This window comes from Neopsephotus bourkii, unplaced genomic scaffold (assembly GCF_033783945.1).
Source record: "Neopsephotus bourkii isolate Nb327-2 ecotype Australia unplaced genomic scaffold, CSIRO-AGI_Nbou_v1 NB_1767, whole genome shotgun sequence".
NCBI classification, from domain to species: domain Eukaryota; kingdom Metazoa; phylum Chordata; class Aves; order Psittaciformes; family Psittacidae; genus Neopsephotus; species Neopsephotus bourkii.
In genome coordinates, this window is record NW_026902241.1 from 4923589 (window position 1) to 4945879 (window position 22291).

At 36.0% G+C, this 22291-nt stretch overlaps 1 protein-coding gene across 6 annotated transcripts in view; it reads right to left on the minus strand.

The window, feature by feature from the left end:
• Positions 1 to 22291, minus strand: part of UTRN (utrophin) — a 369401-nt gene that overhangs the window by 18343 nt on the left and 328767 nt on the right. For 5 of the 6 annotated variants that reach the window (XM_061378712.1, XM_061378710.1, XM_061378713.1 and 2 more), the window contains 7 exons: positions 19284 to 19441; positions 16710 to 16876; positions 14139 to 14250; positions 6509 to 6645; positions 4893 to 4931; positions 4585 to 4650; positions 3243 to 3308 (listed from right to left, as the gene is read on the minus strand). In XM_061378712.1, the coding sequence (XP_061234696.1) occupies positions 3243 to 3308; positions 4585 to 4650; positions 4893 to 4931; positions 6509 to 6645; positions 14139 to 14250; positions 16710 to 16876; positions 19284 to 19441 (745 nt within the window). The remainder of the gene's footprint in view (positions 1 to 3242; positions 3309 to 4584; positions 4651 to 4892; positions 4932 to 6508; positions 6646 to 14138; positions 14251 to 16709; positions 16877 to 19283; positions 19442 to 22291) is intronic. The other variant, XM_061378711.1, reaches the window with a different exon arrangement.

Genomic DNA, 22291 nt, shown 5'->3' on the forward strand with positions numbered 1-22291 from the left:
TATTTTTACTGTGTGTTCCACCTCTGGTCTATCTTCCAAAATCACTAGTTCAAAACAGAACTTTGAACGTGCAGTAGCAAAGCTCATGACTTGAATTAACAGATTCACTAGTAACAAGGGAGTCCCAAGGCAGGGCCTCACAATGACCTACAACATAAGGGAGTGAGACATGCTTGATGCCATGCAAACACTTTCAGTTTGAGAATCTGTGACTCCCTTCAGCAGAAGTGGTTAGAGATGGGAATCAGCAACCAAAGTAAAAGCACAATTTCAAATCAAATTCCTCATCCTTTCATGGTGGTTATTATCCTGAAGACCCTGCATTCTTTGAGAAAAAACTAGAAGTACACAAAGTCATTCAACAGCAAAGACTGCAGTTCCTTTTCAGCATTTCACCGCAGTAGAAAGCAGTGAAAATGATATCTCAGGTCAGACTTACAAGTAATACACCTCAAAGGAAAAGAGCAGCCCAATTAGGAAATCCAGAGAAAATGGGCTCTGTAATATCCTATTCTCTTTGTGGATATATATTTTCAAGAGCTCTGTTCCAAAACATGCATTATGCATGGAGGAAGCAAGAGGCAAAATTCTATCTGCAACACAAATAAATATAATTTCCCTCGCATCGAGACTATGCTGTGGAAAGAAAAATTCAGATTTCCCAACAGTCAATTTTTATCAGTGTATTATTTTTATGATTCTTAATGATTAAAAAAGTAGGAAAACTGCAAAATGAGATTTCAGATGGTAAAATGGGAAATAAAGCCAAAGAAAATTCATCACAACAGTCTAGCCTATGCATTTAGAACTCCGTAATGTATGGAGAAGACAACATGAAGGAAAAAGATTTTCATTCAATGTATTTAAACCAGAAAACTCACATATCAGAGCATTAGAATGTTTGTGAAGAAGATGGACATACTGGACTATGACTTTTCTTCACTATCTACAGATATTTTTCTAATTGAGGAAAATATGTTTTTTAATAGAATTAATGTACCTTTAGGGGAGGCTAGGGCTAGAAGAGCATAATTAGGGAGACAGAAATAGTCATAATGACATTTAAGACAACAGGCTAGTTGAAATCCAACAAATTTTCTTGAAGTATGTTTTCTTAATCAAATGACATATTGCAACATATTCCTGCAAAAAACCTCAACCTCGTGATGTTTAACTCACAGAAGAAGTTCTATTATTGTCATTCATATGTAGAAGACTTCTCACACATGCTCTCTGGAGCATAGAGTGTTAAAAATACTGTTGACAAACTTGTGAACCCGACAAGACCAAAGCAGTAACTTGTGCAACTATGCCTCTGTTCTAGGTTCACAGTAAACTGAAGGTATCTTGAGGACCAATAAAAATAAGATTACAGAACAACTCCAATTACAAGTTCAATCTGATCTGAAAAATTGTGCATCCACATTTCAGATTCCTCCTTCAAATTCAGTTTATATAGAATAATTGCACCACGCTCGTTTCTATGTCAAAATGTATTTAAATAATAAGATTAGAGCTGAACTATAATCCTAAATTCCCAATGTTCCAGTTGTAGATGGCATATAATCCAAACTGGGTTCCAAACTTCATAGCTCTGTACACCCCTGGAAAAAATTTCTTCACCAAAAGGGTTGTCAAGCACTGGCACAGGCTTCCCAGTGAAGAATTTGTGAAGTACTTCAGTATTTAGCTTAGTAAAAGAATACACTATTATCTGGAAATAAAATGGAAGATGTCATTGGGTACAAAGTTACTTTCTTGTCCTCCTAAGCCTCTAAATCTCTGCATACTTTGTGTGACAGTCCCATTTTGACAAGAGGACAGACCCAAATTCAGAGGTCCCTCTTGCATGTTGGCGTACAAGTTCACAACGTTCATTGTTTTTCTTAAACTAAAGGTCATTTTTATAGGTGAGCAGGGAAACTGCATTAAAATCAAAAGCTAATTTGCCAGTAAAAATGAAGCATATAGACCCCACTTTTACCTTTGGGATGGACGGTTGTTTGGTCTTTGTATATGAGTAGACTTATTAATTGTAAAATCAACAGCTCAACCAAGCATATGGGCATTTAGCTGCTTTGAAGTTTTCAGCTTTTCTGACAAATGACAGTATGGGATGAAACCATCCCATAACCCAAACAGGTTTTTTTTTTTTTTTTTTTTTTTGGAAAGGAACTCAAAAGGGACCATTTTGGCTGCATTTCTTTCACTGATGAGTGCACCAATGACAGAAACACATAAAAACAGTTACACATGAAAAAAACTTAATTAGTTATGTAAATAGAGTTAAGTAAGCAGGAAAGAAGAAACATTTAAAGGTGGTCACATGTGCTTCTCAGAAGCAAAGTATTTGTAATCACAAATTGTTAGTATATTCATAGGTAGAATAATTTCATTATTTGATTTTAAAAAGTAAATGAATACATTATTGAGAACACAAGCATTTTCTAACTTAAACTGAACATGAACAATTTTTGCTTCCTTTATAAAAGGATGATGACATTCACTAATAAATTAAAAGAAACAGAGTCCTACTACACTGATTTTATTAATAAAACCAATGATACAGTGAAGTTAAAACATTCATTTATTTTTACCCTGGAAAAAATCCCATATTTAATTCATCAGTAATTCAAAGGATTCTGTGCTTCCCAGATTCATCAATGTATTTTAATGAAAGATTTTAGAATAAAAGTGACACATAATAAAAAAAAATAGCCTTGATAAAATTATTGTAGGACTGTGTTTGTATCCCCACGTATAAAGAGATGCTCAGCAGCCAGCAAAATGAAACAGAAACAAGTAACAGCTCACTGTTCAGGCTCTGCAGAAGCTTCAAATTATAGATGATTTATTTTTCATTGTCATGGGAATGGGCAGAACCTTTTGACCCATTCCACTGTCCCCTTTGACAAAGGAATTTTTTTTTCTTTATGCTGTAATAAAAGCAGAAAAGGAATACCAACTAGAACTTACAGAGCTGCGACTTTTTTCCTGTCACACGTAATATCCACTCTTTTGAAGCAGAACTGTTGACAAATGTAGCGTTCCCTTACAACATCAAGTGAACACCACCTATTTCTACAATTGGTGCTTGGAATAATGAAATTTATGCAGGCATCCTTGTGGTCATACTTATTAGCTATTGTCACTGGGACTAAGTAGGTCCTGTGTTACAACTTATGAAGTTTGTGACATGCATCTATAACCAAAGCTTCTGGCAGCCTTAATGAGTTACTTACACGCTTCCTGTGGTGGAGCTACTGTCCATGAGGAAGGAGCCATTGGTCCTTTCCATCTGTGCAAGTCTGAAAACCAGAGAAAGACCACAACTTTCAGGGAACAAACATGCTGCACACCTTGAACAGAGTCAGTGCGAAGATCAATTCTGCTTAGAAACAGCTCAGATATGGCAGTCTTGGTACATATGAATAAGAATAAACTCCTAGATTTTGTGACAAAACCCTATAATCCATAGGACTTTTATGAGAAACTTGTACAATGATTAACTAATTCTACTTGCCAAACAACAGAGAACATTTTCTAGCTGTAGTATAATTATCATTAGTATCACCACAACTGTCATGGTAAAATTACTTAAAGAGATGTTTTCACAGATGGCTTTCTTTTTGAATTTTATAAAGCTGGACTAACAAAAAAGGATGAACACTTTTTAAATACAGCACATGCAACATCTGAAATTATGCTTGGCAAATAACATCACACTGTGGACAGACGAGTCCTGGAAAACAACACAGAAAACAGTGTAATTACAGAGAGTCGTTGCCTATGCTTCTTTGTTCTAGAAGGAATTAATCTAAAAGGACTAGATTATTATACTGTATATATAAAGTCATATAGCTCTTTAAAATCACAGCAGAATTTTTGTGTCTTTTCAGGTCTCTAGGAAAGATATACCTTATGCACAGTAAGATAAATACATAAAAATCTAGAACCACTCAATGATGTGCACATATATTCAACTGCACCAAACAGAGCTATTTCCTTTACTGTAAAGATATCTTAATTTCACATATATTTTTGCAAGTGCGTTATGCATTATTATAGGCATCTAAAGAATTGGGAATTCTGGTGTCATCTTTTAGCATGAAGAAAACTTGCACATCTGTACATTCCTCAGGTTTGAAGGAAGATGATAAATGAAAGCAAGACACAGGATGAAGTTGCATTGATCACCTGGTCCTACCTTGGCTGGGGTGGGATGTTGTACTACAACACCTCCCCTGAAGGTAAGGACAAGCTTCTAAGTGACTAAGGCCATTTAGATCATGTCTGCTTTGAAGCATCTCAAACAGATCTAGTTCATGGTAACATGCCTACAAGTCACCTATGTAATTCTGCAGTATTTTCAATTCTGGATAACAGACAACAGATTTAATGCAACTATTTTACGTTTATTATGACTTTATTCAGAAACTAATGATTTAAAAACATTATACTTACTTCTGATTACAGAGAATTGTATCTTTTTAATAAATAATGTCCAGCTAGTAGGGTATATTAAAATCTGCAGGAATCAATCAGAAAATGCAATTTACTGGTGAGAAACTGTGCATCTCTTACCTAGTAGCATACTGCTCTATCCTGGAGTGTGTGTCATCATGAAACAGCTGCGGAGACTGGGAAGGACTAGTTAAAAAAAAATAAAAAAAATAAAAAGAACATGTCTGAAGCAATTCATGATATAAACAACATTATTTTTAAAGTAAGTTAGACTGATGACAGATAAATTAATTCACAATACTGATGGGGGGGTTATTGTTTGGGTCAGCCATGCCCTATAGCTCATGCACATCAGATTAGTCGCAACTCAGCTAAAAGAAAACAACCAGTATATTAAGCTTTCAGAGAAAGAGGTTCTTCATACTCACTCATATTGCTCTGGCCACATACTGATGAGAGTGATAGGACTGTAAGGAAGATCAAAAAAAGAAAAAAAAAAAGAAAGAAACTATGAAACAAAACTTTAGTGCCATTTAAGCAAGAGAAAGCTGGAGAAACACAAAATATTTTAAGCAGAAAACCACCTAGATTATTTGAGTCAGCAACAACAGACCTCCAAAAGAGACAGCAACAGATACTGTCATGTATCATGGAGAGAAAGGAGACTGACTTGCATACTTCGTTTTGTTAAATAAAAATAATATTTTGCGTTATTGGTTCATAAGCCATAATGAGTCCATTTGAATTCTGCTCAAGTACCAGAGCTTTCATTTTAAACTAACTAGAAAAATATATTTAAAAATAAAATAATTGTGTGTGAGGAACAACAAAACCCCCACCATCAGTCAAAGCTATCAGTGCTTATTTTCCTTCTGCATAAAATAATCAGAGGTAAATGCATATTATATTACATTCTCACACTTGACTATTTAGGATTTTTTAATTTCCTTTATTTTTTATTTAAAGGAATGTATTACTGAGTTTTGCCACCCGCAGGGGAGAGAACCAATACCAGCAGTTTCCTCAGCGTGATGCTGGCAATTTATCTGTTTATTTCCCACATGACTGGATCAAAAGAGTTTTATCCTGACCTGTGATTACATTTTTGACATTCCAATTTCTGGCGTCATTTGCAAGCTTTCATCACAACAAAGCACCCTTGCTTTCCTGTGTTGGTGGCAGCCAAAGACTGCCCTGCTGATTAACATTTTAACATTTGAATGTGCTCTGCTCCCTCAGAAGCCAGGCCACCAGTAATGCCAGTTTGCAGATTAATTCCTCCTGGTTTTGACACTGCTAATGCACAGGTTTTGTTTGCTTATTGTAAATAAAATACACAGTCCTCCAGTCATGAAAACAAAGTGTGTACAAATGGCACTGAGCTTTTGCATGCAAGCAGAGCATGTACGTTGAAGCTTCAGATTGACTGTTGCTAGCTAAGCAGTGGTATGTTCAGGGAACATGAGAGTACTACAGACTCCAGGATGTCAAGGAGAGTCAATCCATGAAACTACTTCTAGCGCCGTGTCAACACATCTTAATTTTGCTCTTTTAAGAGTGTCCTTTGCTGACAACTACCAAATGAGTAAATCAAGGGGAGTAATTCTGCCAGCACCATAAATAATACTGTGGAGACGCTGAGAGTGCTCTCTTTTATCAGGCCACCTACATCTCTGAAGCCTGCAAGAACCTAATCAGCTCAGAGATTTCTAACTCTAGGGATTTTGACATAACCAAATAAGCAGTGAAGTTCCAAAAGCCCAGTTTCCACAAAAAGTTCTCTGTAAACCAGCCATTCAGCCCAGTCTAACATTACCTGCTAAAGTCCATGGCTTTATGATAAAATGATTACAAAAAGCAAAGTATAAAGCATTTTACTTTTTAAAAAACAGGGAAGATCTGCAAATAATGCAAAACAATTAGTGGAAAATAATACAGCACAAGGCTCTACAACTGCTCTTGACTATTTCTTGGGTTTCACTTTTTTGTTTTTAATGAAATAAGCCAGTGAGCCCAGAAGCAATTACTCTATAATCAAGCTTACGTCTCCAGGTTGTCACCCTCCAATACTGTTTGCACAGGTAGGTAACCAAGTCGGGGATGCTTTGCAAAATACTTCTTTGACCGGAACTTATTCTTCAGCACCTTTGTGAAGTCCCGTACATCTTCCCCAGATGTTGTCTTAGAAAGTTAAAAGAAGTTAAAATTAACATTGCAAAATAGCATTGATATACTAACGAGCTACTGTCCTGAAAAAGGATACAATAAAAAACTTCAAAATGTTAATGACGTTAAAATTCATAGAATCACAGAATGGTTTGTGTTGAAAAGGACCTTAAAGATCATCTACTTCCAATTCCCCTGCTGTGTAGTGTCCTGAAATATGGTACAATAATAATAATAATGCATCTACAAATTCTCTTCTACCAGAAAACGGCGAGGCTTCAAATTCCAATAAATGTATTGTAATTGCCAATGGCTTAGATAATAAATTAGAGAAAAAAATGAAATGGGTTCAAGTCTTAAGCTAAATATTTATAACCAGCCTTACACAACACAAATCGTATTTCAGAAAAAATCATATTTCAGAAAAAAGACAAGTCAGTGCCAGATACAAGGGGATACTCTGAGCCACTGAAAGCCAGTTTCAGTGGTACACCTACACCAGGGAAAGCAATCTTGACAAATTACTCATATACATGAAGTTTGTGACTCACCCCATGGACAGAAAAACTTGTTAATGGCTCTGTTGAAAAACCCCAGCTAACAGTACTGGTTTGGTTTAAAAAACCAAAACCAACCAACCAAAGAAACCCCAAACAAAAACCAAAAAAACAAACAAAACCAAACCAACAACAACAGAACAAAAGAAAAAACAAAAAAAACCACCCCCAAAAAACCAACAAAAATAAAACCCCCAAACCCCAACAGCTTCTTTTACAGACCCACACTGACACAGCCTCTTGCAAAACTGAGCACTTAGCCCCATCCCCTCCCTCTACCCATGAATTTCTGTTCTTTAGAACAGAATTATAATCAATGCAACTGCTTTAAAAATCAATTTAACTGGAAATAATCACAGCAATAATGGCAGCATTGCTTTGGTAATATTATTCAGTTAACTTCTGCTACAAAAGCAGGGATACAAGCAAAACATGCAGGCATAAAATACAAGGTGAAAACGGCAATAAAGAGATCTGCAGGAAGGAATAATAGTATATAGTATGCCTTTAAAGTTTATGTGCTTGCAGACTATACTGAGTATTTAAACAGAATGGTCCCCATCACATGTAGCAGCTACTATTAAATGTTTCTTCTTGCACCTGCTGTAAAGTGGCTATTCACCTCCTGCTTTGGCTGAAGATACGCAATGGCTTCTACAGATTTCCAGCCCAAATCCCATAACAAGCTACAGATTGTCTCTCTTTACCCTCTGCTTTGGGAGAAGCCTGTTAACAAAAAGGATGCTAAAGCGGATGGATATCCATAGGGAAAACAGTGTGAAGGACTTCATTTCTGTAATTCTTTTTTCTATGACATACTACTAAGAGGCCTAGAAGCAGGGCAGACAAACCATTCTCAGATTATATTCTCATTGGCAAAACATAAAAATGCTACCTACATATTTTAATGTATGTATAATGTATGCAGTTACAAACTATGTTATGCAGATCAGATGAGCAATAAAAATAGCAGATAATCAAAACGATGTTAGTAGGAACTTCCTACGTGAGGCTTTAACAAGTAAAAACACACTGAGAAAATTTGGGACTATGGTGTGTTTGACCCCCCAAATTTTAATACAGGTGAACTCAGGGAGGGCTCACAGAATCATTCTCAGAAAGCATCTGCTCCAATCACTGCATCATCTAAACAAGGAACACGAGGCAGCCCAAAGGGCTGCTTGTTCTCACGCAACAGTAACTTCAGCAGATGGAACTCTGTCCCAAGGCCAAGGAATGAAAGTTTTAGTACCTACGCATTATAGAAATACATGTCTAGTGAGCTGCCAAACTTTTTCTCTGGTGTATTTGTTATTTGGTATGACAGCCTGACCCAGTTCCTTGTAAAGACTAATATGAATTTGCACTTGCTTACAACAATAAATACTAACCAGAAATATTTCAGCAGATTTGGAGGAACTATTTTAATTTACATGCAACTAAGACGCAGCTCCTGGAAGTATGTAGTCTAATTTTTTTGCATATAACCACACTACATAATCAAATCCAAAATTATGCCAAGAGAGATGTACTATAGCATTTTACTTTCAAAAATGAATATTCAGGCACTGTTGTGTAGGATCTATCTACTAAATTAAAACCAACAGCTAGCCTGTACACTTCCTTATATTATGACATCTTTACTATTTCCACACAAATCAATAGCGCAAATACCACCATAGTTACACAACTACTTCAAAAGCAAAGAAAAAATACCCTTTCCTTCACTGAAAATTTCAGCCAAAAGACTGTGCTTTCAAACTTGATTTAAAATGTCAGTTCTTAGAACAAGACAAAGTTCAGGAAGGAATAACTAAGATCCATGGCTGGCACACATAACTAAGTAAAATTACATCCATAGTGGAAAGTCTCAAGGCGAAAATCTGACAAAACTGGCATTAGCCTTCATTATACCAGCCAGGCATACATGGAGTCTTAAGTCACAATTTAAAACCAGACAAAATTCCTTCTAAACCATCACAAATTTAAGAAACTGGGATTTACATGGAAAGCAGTGGGGAAAAACAAAACCCTGAGGCATGGTTATTATATGCAAATTAAAAAAAAACAGCATACATTTTTAATATATTAGAACAAATCTGTTGGAAAAAAGCACCACCAAGAACGTAATAAACCAGCTAGAGCTCTAAATTAACTCATATTTAATATAAAAATTATAATAAACATAAATAAACCCCATATGTGAATAAAGAATATACAATATTTATCATACCTTGACTTGTATTTATTTCTTACTATAATCTTTTTTTTCAAAGAAAAAATAAGAAGTGATAATGAAAGACCAATTTCCCATTCATCTCACTGCACCTACCTGTGTAAAAAGACTACTCTCCATTTAAATCATCATTCTCCTTACTACATTTCTTATGCCACGCCTAACATAAAAACAAAGAGCAGTTCTAATATACATGAGAATAGAAATAGAAATTATATAGATGCCATTTAAAAGGGCTTTAGTTTACTCTTTAATAGAAGCTCTAATAACAGACATCTGAATTTGATACTCTTCAAATGCATTGGTAAATTTTAAGGTTTGCAGTTTAACAAACAAACCAGCCTTTTTTATATCTTCATATTTTTATTTCTTGACATTTTATTTACCTGTAACATTTGGTTTAATTTGTACCATAAGCCTGACTGTTCTTGATGGGAAACAAAATTCTTAGATCCATCTTGGGTAAGAGCTACAATATGCGCAGCTATGATGATAGCTGCCTCTTAAAGCAGCTGTCAGCTAGGTAGTACATGGAGGTTGGCAAACTCCCCAGTGTAAGACGTAAAAAGACATATACATCATTCCTCTTATTTTATTTTTTGTTTTTTTTTTAATTGATGCTTAAAAATGCAATTCACCAATAACTTCAATACGTTTAAGTGCATACATTCATTCCCATTCAACAAAGCATCTCACATCCCTCAGTTAGATGCATGAGAGAGGATACCACAAAAATTAGGTTGTAAAAGGTGTAACAACTGTATTTATGGCTGTCACTGCCACATCAGTGATGTTTGCACTGTGTAACATTGTGAAGATTATCCTTCTGTGACTACTTTCAAATAGGGGCATTTCACAGCAATTCCTCACCAAGAGGAGAGATTGATTATAAACCGTGTGTCCATTTTAGTTTTCTCCAATGAAACCAAGCTGTAATTTCAAGAGTAATTAATTTATCTCAGAATTTAACAAATGAAGTTGCAAAAGGGTAGCAGATCATATAAGCCAGCTATCCAAGCAACCATAAGAATGAAACTTTGAGGAAAGCACGTTGCCCAGCTGCTATATATCAAAGACTACTCTGAAAACACAGCTATTCTCAAGGCAAAGGGTAATCTATGAACTCCACAGCTAGAAGCAATGTTTCTCATGCAAAAGAGCGGGATTCAGCCATCTCTGCTACTTTCATCTTCCCCACAGAACAATCTCATTTTGAAAACAGTGAAGCAACATGCTTGGTGCGTTGATAAGCACGTCAAGATGAAACTACTGACTTACTTATGTCACTTTGTTTCTTATAAAATACTGAGGCCGCTTAATGTTCAGGAATGTATTCGTCTTCTCTGGATGTCAGTAGCAATTAAATTTTCAGATGACTTACCTAGAGCAGAAGTCTTAACAGGCACTATTGCAGATAATCTTTATCGTGCCTGAAAAGAAATTTTCAGTCTAGGGTGAACTATCATTCAAGCAATAATTTCTGATGTTTTGCCTCTCACATTCTGAGCTCTTTCAGGGAAATAAAATCCTGGTCATCTGGAAGATAAAGGGGCTAACCTTTGCTGCCATCACTTTGTATAGAAAGGCTACAAAAATACAGTTCCCAAAATAAGGAGCTGTGCCGGGTGAGTGTAGTGGTATAGAACTACAAAAATTGATAATACTTATACTGAGGTCAAGAAGTAAGAATATTCACTATGATAAAATTTCAGAACGGCTGATTTGATATTTGTGCATTACCTCAGAAAAGCTGCATTTATAGTTTTACTGTGGAATATAGGAGTTGTGAAGTGGAAACAGTTTGGAGAAAAAACCTGGTGCAATAACTATTTCCAACTGAAATTCAAAGGACCACTGGGTACAGAAAGTCACATTGATATAACACAAGTAATGACTACTGGGAGAACGGAGAGAATTTTCATTCCAAAAAAGCTAAAAATAAATCATAAAGGTACTTATGTAACAGTATTCCTGAACTAGATGCTAGGAAAATCTTACAAAAATTTTACACATATGTATTAGAAATCCTTTTTCTCCTTCTTTTCAGAGAAAGCGTATTTAAAGGTGAAAAAAAACCCTACATTAACTACAATGACTTTGCATTTCTACTACTTCGAGACAGTAATGTTTTCATTTCAGTACCTCACCCATCTCTAAATCCTGAATGGGGATAAAAAAAATAAATGTGTAACTGAATTTCTGCATTTCTAGCATCAAGAAAACTAAACTGCAAGCTAGGATGAATACTAAATGGCATTACAGATTAGGATGCAATAACTACACATATATCTGGTGCAAATAGTCCTATTCTGAAATTATGAAGCAATTCTCACCTGACGCAATTATAATTAAACTCATTTAAATGCAGAATTGTCCCCTTGCAAATCTAATTTTAAAAACAGATTCCTTAGACCCTCTCCAAATAAATTCAAATTTAAGTAGATGTAACTGAGCTTCTGAGAAATTCTTTTATACACTAACAGTGAAATGCTTACCTGAAGACAATTAAAATGACTTCCCTCCATCTGTGACTAAGCTCTAGTTCTAAACGACAGCTTTATTAACCAGGGATGCTTTTTCTTTCCCTAATTATTACTAGTAATGTTGCTATTAATGCATTAATAGACATTAACAGCAAGAAATAGAAACTAGATTTTATCAATGCAGTTTGACGAGTACATGTATTTGTACTCTGCTTTGCAACATCAACCACAAAAGTAACATTTTTAACACCAACAGCCTTTAATTTGGTTGAAAAGAGAGCATTCTTCCTATTCAGGCTGCCTGTACTGTAATATAACGGATTCTAAGGAACAATTCATTGGCTTTTGGTACCTTCTTTTTATTTTATTTTTTCTCCAAAGATGCAGCTCTCTTGCTATTTTTGGAGCATTACTCCATTTAAACATGAGCTGTTCTAGTAACTCACTGGAATTCTTAAATATTATCTTGCATTAAATGAGTTCAGTATGTGGAGAGGTTTAGCAACAAATAAGTACACCGAATGAAGAATATTATTACAAATAGTGATAACAAAAAAGCTATAGATTCTTTCTGTGAAATAAATTCTTTATTCCAAACATAATCCAGATGAGATTAGTTAAAATGGACTGCATGCAGATATTGATTATGGAAGTTTAACAGGCATATAAGGAGCTAGTAGAGCATATTTCCAGCAGGATCCCAGAAAAATTCCCATAAACTCCCATATTAAGCTTCCAAATTAATAGGGGTCAGTGCCAGACCTCTGCACCTCTAATCTTATGTGTCACCTAAATTATATGCCATCTCTTATTCTGCTCTACTTTAAACTGCCTCAATTTCCTTCCTTTACCTCCTATATATTTGCCTTCCTCTACTCACTTTAATCAATAATGTTATCTTATTCCCTCTAGTATTCCATAGTGGATTCACCTCATCCCTCCCATATTTCATGGAAAGAAGGGATTTTTGCCTTAGGTCACCTTATTTTGCACTTAATATTGCTTTAAAACTATATCCTTTTTGCAGAACGAGCTGTTCCTAGTCCTAGGGACAGAGGGAATTCCAACCATTTCCAGAACATATTTTTCTGTATGAATGACAATATTGTAAATGAAATGGTTCACAGCTACATAATGTGAATATGTTCAACAAGGACTGAAAATTTCTCTCAGATATCAAATCTTCTGCTTCTAGACAAAACCTAGAAGTTACCAGAAATAAGCTACCCTTTTCTAGGGACAGTACCATACCCCCATACCAGATGAATCTCTGTATTTGACTAATGCAACAGGAAGGGTATCTTATCCTGTGGACTGGCAGCATTATCTATTTTGACACACCTTACACCTTCATTTCTGAATTTTCTGTGTCATATAGGCAGTAAAAATATATTAGTTCTGCTCCATGACCATGATATAAACTAAAGATGAGGTTTGAGAGAACTTTACAGGGAGAAAAAAAAAAATCTAAGACAAATATGTCTTGGACATGCTCATACTGTTTGGGTTACATTGGCTAAGGAGGCAAGTAAGTGATCAGTATCAAATCGTGTCTGAACTTTCATTAGGAAAATCCTGTGTTGCAAAATTGATTCTTGTTAGCAAACCTCTCACATCATTTTTTTATTAGAAACTGTCAATTCTGCTTTCTTTTTTTTTTCAGCTATACACCAATTTTTAGATATCCCAGTAAACAGTAATTACTCAGCAGAATGAAACATGACATATTTCTAACCATGTTTTTCAAGAGGCAAACGAATGCTGAACCTGAAAGCAAAGATCATGCACCTTAAAAAATACTAAAGCGCATTAGTAGAATATTAAATATTCTTTACTATGATATAGCAATAGTAAAGTGAGCCCCTTTCCTCTGACATGTTCGCACCAATATAGAGAGTGCATTTGCATGTACAAGTATACAAGTACTTCAATTATATTTAATATTCCAGCTTTGCTTTTGCAAAGCAAATGTAAGTTCAAATTCTCTCAGAGGTGGATACTTCTACCCATTCCCACACAATCCACGCACCACCCACATGAAATCAGCAGCACTAGCGAAGTCCCTGACAACTTCCAAAGAGAAAGGCAGAAAGACAGGCTCTACTAAACATATAAAAAGGAAACCTGGCAGACCATATAGGTGACAGAAGACTAAAAAAAAAACCCACACCACTGAGACTTCAAATAACAGAAAAGCAACCCCTTAGGAACAGTCAATAAATTGGTACTCACGGGTATACAATACTCCACCATTGGGTAATGCAATTTATGTCCTTTTGCTGTACGGCCAGAAAAGAAACAACTCTGACAGACGTCATAGTTGAAATGTTTTAAGCTCCGGTACCTATGGGGACATTAAACAAAGCAATTAGAGCTTCCTAAGTTTAGTTCTAATATTTACTTGTTACTAAGCCTCAAGAAGGCAAATTATTCTCTGAAATGGTATCACCTGCTTTTCAGCAGCAGCAACACAAGGACACAGTAGTTTGTTGGGATTAGTTTAGGAAGAACTTTCAAGTGTGTGTGTGACCAGGACATGGCACAGCCAACACTCATCACAGCTGCAGACCCGAGGGGCAGTGGTGCCACAGCAGCAGCTGCGTGGTACACCTGAAACCTGTAGCCCTCTTAATCCAATTCACACAACCTTCCTACACTAAACAGATCACCTCATTGGGTATTTAAAAGAAATTCCTGCCTCCTACAGCCATACAGGGAGCCAATGTCAACCATCTATTGCCCAAATTGCTTTACAGCAGAAAATCTTACAGGCATCAGATTCATAGATGGAGCATGAAAAGTTATAATTTTACGGTTCAGACTCCCTCGAAACTATATTGCTTTAGTTTTTCTTTTCATCTCTTTTGTATTCAGATGGTACCTTAAAAAAAAATAGAATACATAAACCAGACTGATTTACTTTTATATGTTTTTACATTTACCAGTTAGCTTAAATGTTTGTACATCATTTTGATGTTCAGAAATTCTAAACAAATTTTAGAAAATAAAACTCTTTGAGAATTCATGAATTATAAAAATAACATAAAAATAAGTTTTAAAAATTAAATTTTTTACCTTTTTTTTTTTTTTTTTAAGAGCATGCATAGGTATGAACAAGGTTACAAACTTATCCAGTATTCCTCTGTATTAAATACAGCCACCAGGAACATGATTTTATTTTAAAACAAAAGCTGACTAAAGCAACAATTCAATTCCAGATTCCACCCACTGTTTTTTATATTATGGGTGTTCTGTGGATGGGGTTATATCATTTGTATGAAACTAAAATGAGCTAACTGAACCAAACTGAATAGCTACTGAAACTTAAAATTTAAATTAAATTGCATCTTGAGAGCAGCTTTCAGTACCAATCCACATTTTTCCCCAGATGAGTTTTATGTTTTGTTTTGCAAGAGAATGTGTGTCTATAAATGTAAAGATTCACTTTTAAGGATGCTGATGCAACTGTTTATAATCTTTACTCAGAGCCTGTCTATTAAATGGCCACATCTACCTTCTGCTAAGATGCTAGATGCTTGTTGCAGATCTCTAAATATGTTGGAGCAACTGTTTAAAATTAGCCATTACTTTGACTTTCATTCTCTTCTTGTCTGTCTCTTTGTCCTCATTCTCCACACAGAATATTTCAGAACATACAGGATTCAACTTAGGCATCTAAAAGATATCTGAGCCTGACCTTTGTCACTCTATGCCCCCCTCAAGCATTAAGCAAAATAGGAACATTTAGAATTCCATCTCCTCTTAAGACAGGCAACAAAGTTGGAACAGATTTATTATTTTGGAAGTACTCACATATTTATATTTATAGTAAAAGAATGGGGTTGCTAGCTCAATCAGACTAACGCCTGCATGCCTAAAGCTAGACGAGATGAACCTGACCTTAGGACTCATATTGTTATCAGTTAAATCATCAGAAAAAGGAGAAACAGAAAGCATGAGAAATAAAACTTACCTTATCTGCCTACATATCTAAAGAAAAGTTTTAGAATCAGTTACAAGAAAGCCTGCTTTATATCATTCCTAAATAATGCACTCAAATACGTGACCACAGCAGAGGAAAAAGCCTGTGATGTTTTAAAAAAAAATAATTTATACACTGGAGTAATCAATTCACAAATGCATTTTAGTTGTTACAGTACTAAGGGTACCAACTATCTCATGCCCAATGATGATAATTCATATTTAAATCATACTGTTTAGGAGAGGAACTTGCAGAATATCCCTAGTATCAGTTGTTTATTTTTTAGAATGCACAGCTCCCTTTGAACAGATGGAAGTTTGATTATGTTTAATGCTTTAGAAAGGAACTGTGCAAGTCTTATCACGGTAACATATCAATGTTTGTGCTAAGCAAGGAAAGACTGGTGTTGAAGGGTGTTTAATACTGCCTGACATGACTTATTTTCCCAAGCCTTATGCAGGAGAGCAGGCAGACAGGACACATCTTTTCTTACTGATCAGCTCCTTTTATTCTTGTGCTAATGGAACACATGGGGTTCATTTATACTTCATTTGCTATCTATTGGTTCCACTAATGCCAAAACACCTGATGACAGCCTGCCCTGCATACTGGTCAGTAAAAGGACCATCGGGTGTCTAACAGTGGTACTGCAGGAGCCAGAAAGGCAATAGCTTATGTCAAACTGTGGCCTCACTATGGGTGGCAGATCCCATCTTAAAGCAGGAAAATTGTAGAAAAACAAACAGAAAGAACTGTAATTGGAAGATCTAAAAGTGTGGATATTTTCAGAGAAGTTTTGCACCCAATTCCTCTCCTCTTACCTAAAGCCAACAATTGGACACTCTTTACAGATGTTACATTTGGCCTGGTGTTTTGCTGTTTCTGCAGCTGCCACACGGTGTAGAACTGGTAGCCATACCATAGACTGTGGCTCTAAGCGCATCCAATCTATAAATTGCTTTACAGTTATTTCTGGCTTATTGTGGTTCTGTGGAGAGAAAAGAAAAAAAAAAACCAAAAAAAACAACCCCACATTCAAATTAAGGAAAGCACAACAACAAAACCAAAGAACATGTACAAGCAGATTTTACTTCAAACTCAACTTAAAAAAAAACCAATAAAAACCAAACAAAACCAAACCAAACCACCTGTGTCAATCCTTTCCACGCCATGTTAATGTAAAACCAGCTGCAGGATACAAGAAAAAACCTCAATTAAAATTCATATAAAGAAAACAAGTTAGTAAGAGTATAGAGCACTAAATAGATGTGGATGTGACAGAGTAAACAGATGGTAACAAAGATGGAGCACATAGTAAAGGAGTAATGAAGTCCACAGTAAAGCCATCTTTGAAAGGAAAGGAATTGAGAAGTAAGGGAGCATGAAAGGGAAGGATTTTCTGTAGTTCAGACAGGTTGTCTTTTGAGTTATAATCTATGCCAGACTGCTAAAAGCCAGTAAGGTCTACTAATTGGCATGAGACTCATTCAGGCTTTCTTATTGTGGTTTGACCCCGCAGTATTCTTTCAAGACAGCACATTAAACCCCCCCAAAAATGAACAGGTACATAAATAAATAATGAGAAAGAAATCTGCCACTTTTAGGAAATCACTGCAAGAATATGGCACAGCCAAAGTATTAGCATGTTTGTTTTAAGAAGCCAACATGCTTCCATATTCTCTTCAAGTTGCAAACACTAGAGGAGGCTACCTGTAAAGGTGTTATATTCACAAATGCATTTGTGATATAATGTCAGCAATAAGAACAGACATCTTTCTGAGCTCACTGGAAGTAATAGAACACTATTTAAAATGAAAATTATTCTTAAATATTAACATGTGACAAGAAGCAACATCAGGCTTCTTAACCTATTCTTAGATCAAGTAAATTTTTCTGGTAAGAGGGAGTGACAAGAAAAAAACCCAACCCAACCCAAAACAAATCCCCCACTGATTTCCCCACCAGTAAAATACCCATTTTCACTAGTCTGAGATAACTGTCATGCAGCTGCAGCCTTTCTCTATGCTCTTTTAATGACTGGGGACTGAACTTGAGCCATTTATGTGACATGAGGGATACAACCTTACCATCAGTATAATCATAATATCACTTAAAGTAATTAAACACTACCTTCCCAGTGCCCCTCACCCATAATTGAACAGCATGGTAGATAGGGCAGATCCTTGAGAGATATAAAGATCATTCCTCTACTCAAAGCCTGCTACTAGCAAATGAATAATTTATTTCAGTATGACTTGAGCCACTTGAGGCCAGTGATAGATACATCAAGAACCATCCCTTATTCTCCGAAGCAGAAATGTTAAAACCTCAGGGGAAGTTTTACATGGTTAATTGGTGAAACCAACTTCCACAAATATCTACCAAATTATTCATTATCTGGACAAATGCTCTTCCAATTCTAGTCATCTCAGAGTCCAGAAGTAAATTTAATACTTCTGAAAAGAAATAAACTTACTACAACTGAATTTTTCAATGCACTGAAAATGTAGCAATGTCTCTGAAAGAATGCCAAAAGAAAAATGCTCTGAAAGTTCACTATAACATTTAGTGCTTGATTCAATAAAATCAGAAATATTAAACTCAGTAGTTTTATATACGCCATAGTGAATTTTTAGTCTATACATAATTTCTGACAATACTCAAAATCAGCCACTTTCACAGAAATAACACACTCAAGCAGTATAATTATCACTAAGAAGTGGTCGGAGCCTTAGGTATCCCTGACAAAGTTTGAGTTGGGTTGTGTTCCATTACATCCCCTTTTTAATTCTCATCTTCTTTAAACAGACAGAAACACTCCTTGCAGCCTAATTAACCCCCTGCATGTAGTGTGGAGCGGAACAGCAGGCTCTAAGACAGCTTTATTCCATGTTCTGATTTGCTGCATAAAGGCTCACAATATATAAAAGACTATCCATGAAGTTTCATGCAACCACAAGCTCTTTTGTCACTAAAATAATGCTAAATAGTTTTCTGATGCACAAGGACAAAAATTACTATCAACATCATCCTCCTGTTCTGCTGAGATCATGTCTTGTTCCAGCAGGGAAAAGCACGTTGTTCTCACAGTATCGGGTTGCTTTGAATGATGTAAAGCAGGATAATTGGCTGCTACAAATTTTTTTAACAGCTTTTAGAGCAGCCAGTGTTGTCAAACCACAAAGATTTATATATGTTTTTCCTAAATGTGATTTGTTTGAGCCTCTCCGAAACCATAAACCTCCTACATTTAGTTGCAGAAGCATATTTATTCCTGTTCAAAAACTCAGTGGACATTTTTAAATTAATCTCTTATTTTTACAGCATGTAAAAATGAATCTTAAGACTTCAGGGAAAGGGTATTGTTTTTTACATGAAGGTCTCTGTTACCTTACCTGCTGGAAGCAGCTGCGCACGCTGGGTTCAATGTTGCTGCCACCAAAGGCTGCCACTTCCCCAAGCTGCCGTGGGATCTGGATAGCATCGTGAAGCAGCAGGCCCAGCTGCCTCTGGTCACACATTTCTGTGGGGCCTGCCACCTCCTTGAAGAGATCTGCAATACCAACAAGAGGCACCAGCTTGATTTAATTTTCATGTATACCATTGCATTCATTGCCTGGCTTGGATTAAAGCTCTAAATAATTTTAAAAGAAAAAAAAAAAATTATACTATTCCCCTACTTTTCCCCGCCATAATAATCATTACTAGATTAGAAATAAATGAAAGTTGAAAATTCAGTCTGACTGCACTTCTGATTGCAAAACAAAGCTTTGTTCAGAAACACTCAAGAGAAACTCTTTTATTACACTGTGTAAATTGGTTTGCCTTTCATTTGGAGCAATAGTCAAGCTTTGCCAGCGTGCTTCTGGAAGTCTGGTCATACTTTTTATCTTGGCAAAGGAGTCTGAGGCAGAAGACAGGATTTTCACGAAAGAGAAATCCAGATGACTGAATTGGGTTTTAGAGGTTCTTGTATTTTTCTTGCCCTTTTCTTGACTAGTCAAACAATGCTATAGCATCTTCAGTGCTCAGTGGTGAGGAAAAAAGCCCCACAGAAAACATCAGTGACAGAACAAGTACTGCATGGTTGCAGGATCATCTGGCAAACCCAGGTCCTGGCTAGCTTCTTCAGCTGCAGCTGGGATAGTTTTCCTGTTTCTAAGTGTTAGTTTGAAAAACCTGATAGAAAAAAAAATAATAAAAATAAAAGCCTGTTCCATTTTTTCTGTTTGCATCAGTCTACAGCAGAAACAGGCACTAAAAGAAAAACAATTCATTAACTGCTTTAGCTGGGAGGAAGATGAAATCATTTCCTAAGCCCTAAAACTTGGGTTGATTGGAGAGGTAGTAAAAGGAGGAAAAAATTACACGGCAGGAGAGGAAATAGGGAAAGTGATTAGCTAGGGTTGATGCAAGTAGGAAATCAAATACCTCTGAAGAGCTAAAACTCCACCAAAACACTCCACTTAAAAAACCCAAAATTTAACACTGGCAGCTGTGCCATAACTAGTGAGTGTCCAAATGCAAAGGAGTCCATGGATGCTATCTTCTTTTCCAGTAATCCTCAATGCCTTTGATGTGACACACAGGAGCAGAAGTTCCTAGGCTAAAGGTATGGAAAGCTGAAATACTTTGGCCTTCTGTCCTACCTCCTTAAATTACCCCACAAGATGTTCCCTGGCCAAGGAGGCATGTTGAGGGCAGCTCCCAAGTGGCAAACATATAGGAAGAGCTCATTTTACCTCTGACAGGGAGTACTCAAACATATTCATGCCAGTGGGAAAAGGGACCTCATACATCACCCACGAGTAACATCAGAAGTCACAAACTCTTGGAGTTTGTTAATATATACATACATATGAGTTTACACATAATACATTCATATAAATGTTAAATTGTACATGGGACTCTACCAAAAGGGCAAAAAGAACAATTGGGGAAGTGAAAGAAAAGATTATTCAGACCGAAGCCATAGGAAAAGAACAGAAGAAAGAAAAAAGTAAAAATAATCAGTTAATCTTAAATCAAATTCAGCCTCACACTTGTATTTCGAGGATGACAGCCAATGGGATTTCAGCTGCAACAACCTGTAAAAATGTACTGACTGGCTGGTATAGAAGGGGATACTTGAAAATGCTGAAAAGTTTGTTAGATTCCTTCAAAAATGGCAATAAGATAGTAGTGAAATGTCCACACACACATTTTATGTTGAATTGTTAAAAAACAGGATCCATTTCTTTCTTTTTTTTTTTTTTCTTCACTATCACAGTGTTAGTTCCAAATGGTTTGAAAATTAGGAACATAAACATAACAGTAAAAAAGTTACATTCCAAGGATGTTTTACATCACTTGAAAACTGAAATGCTTTACAGCTGAGATTTGGCTACTTGAAGTAGCCTCTTTCACCCCAAATCCTACATTTTTAATGCAGTAAATTATATGACCCAAAAATCTACAAATCTATACACTAAATAAAACTCCAGGTGTGTTTTCTGTTTCTGCTGCCAGTCTGGGCCTTCTGGATTAAAAATGAGTCCAGGTAAGAGTGAAATGCACACAAACTTATTCCCAGTTATTACACACTGAGATCTCAACCTCTAAAGCTGAAGAAAAGGGAGGGAAGAATAGAATTCCTGCTGTCCCTTAGGAAATTCACACTCTGAGACATCATTTGTCTACTGATTGGGTGACTAGGCATAAAACCTGCTGTGACTAATCATACACACAAATTTTTTATTGTTGCAAACACTTGCTGATATGATTAACTTTTACCTTCCTAGAACATTTGAGACCACTAAAATTGAGTGACTAAAATTTGTATTAAGCACCCATATCTGGGGATATTGTTCTTCCTTCCAAGTGACTTATTTTTTTGAAAACACCTATCATTTCCATTACAGTTTTCTCTTTGAGGTCTAAAATGGTTGGACTTGATCTTAAAGGCCTTTTCTAACCTGGCTGATTCTATGACATATAAGAAAATTTCTCTCAACAGTAGATCAGTAGTAGGGTGTGGCAAAACCAAAACAAGCAAGAGAGCTCACACCAAAGATCAGTCTGTGACACATCCTGTGCCAGAGGACCCTGAAATGCTAACTGCAAAGCCACCAACCAGTACCCGACACCATTACTTCCTTTCTCCTTTGGCAAAATTTCTTTCTGATCAAAGCTGGCCCACTGATCAAAAGTTATAACAAATAAAGGATGCTTTATCTGACTATTAATCCTCTGCTTTCAGATGTATTTCAGGTTGAAGTCATGATCACTTGGTAAAAAAGGCTCCTGAGACTTTTTCTGTACAGTTTTTTAGGACTTTTTACAGCAATCTGCAGGAAAAAGACCACTGTGTGTTAACACAGATTATACAAAACTGCAACCACCATTTTTATTTTACGACTAGACA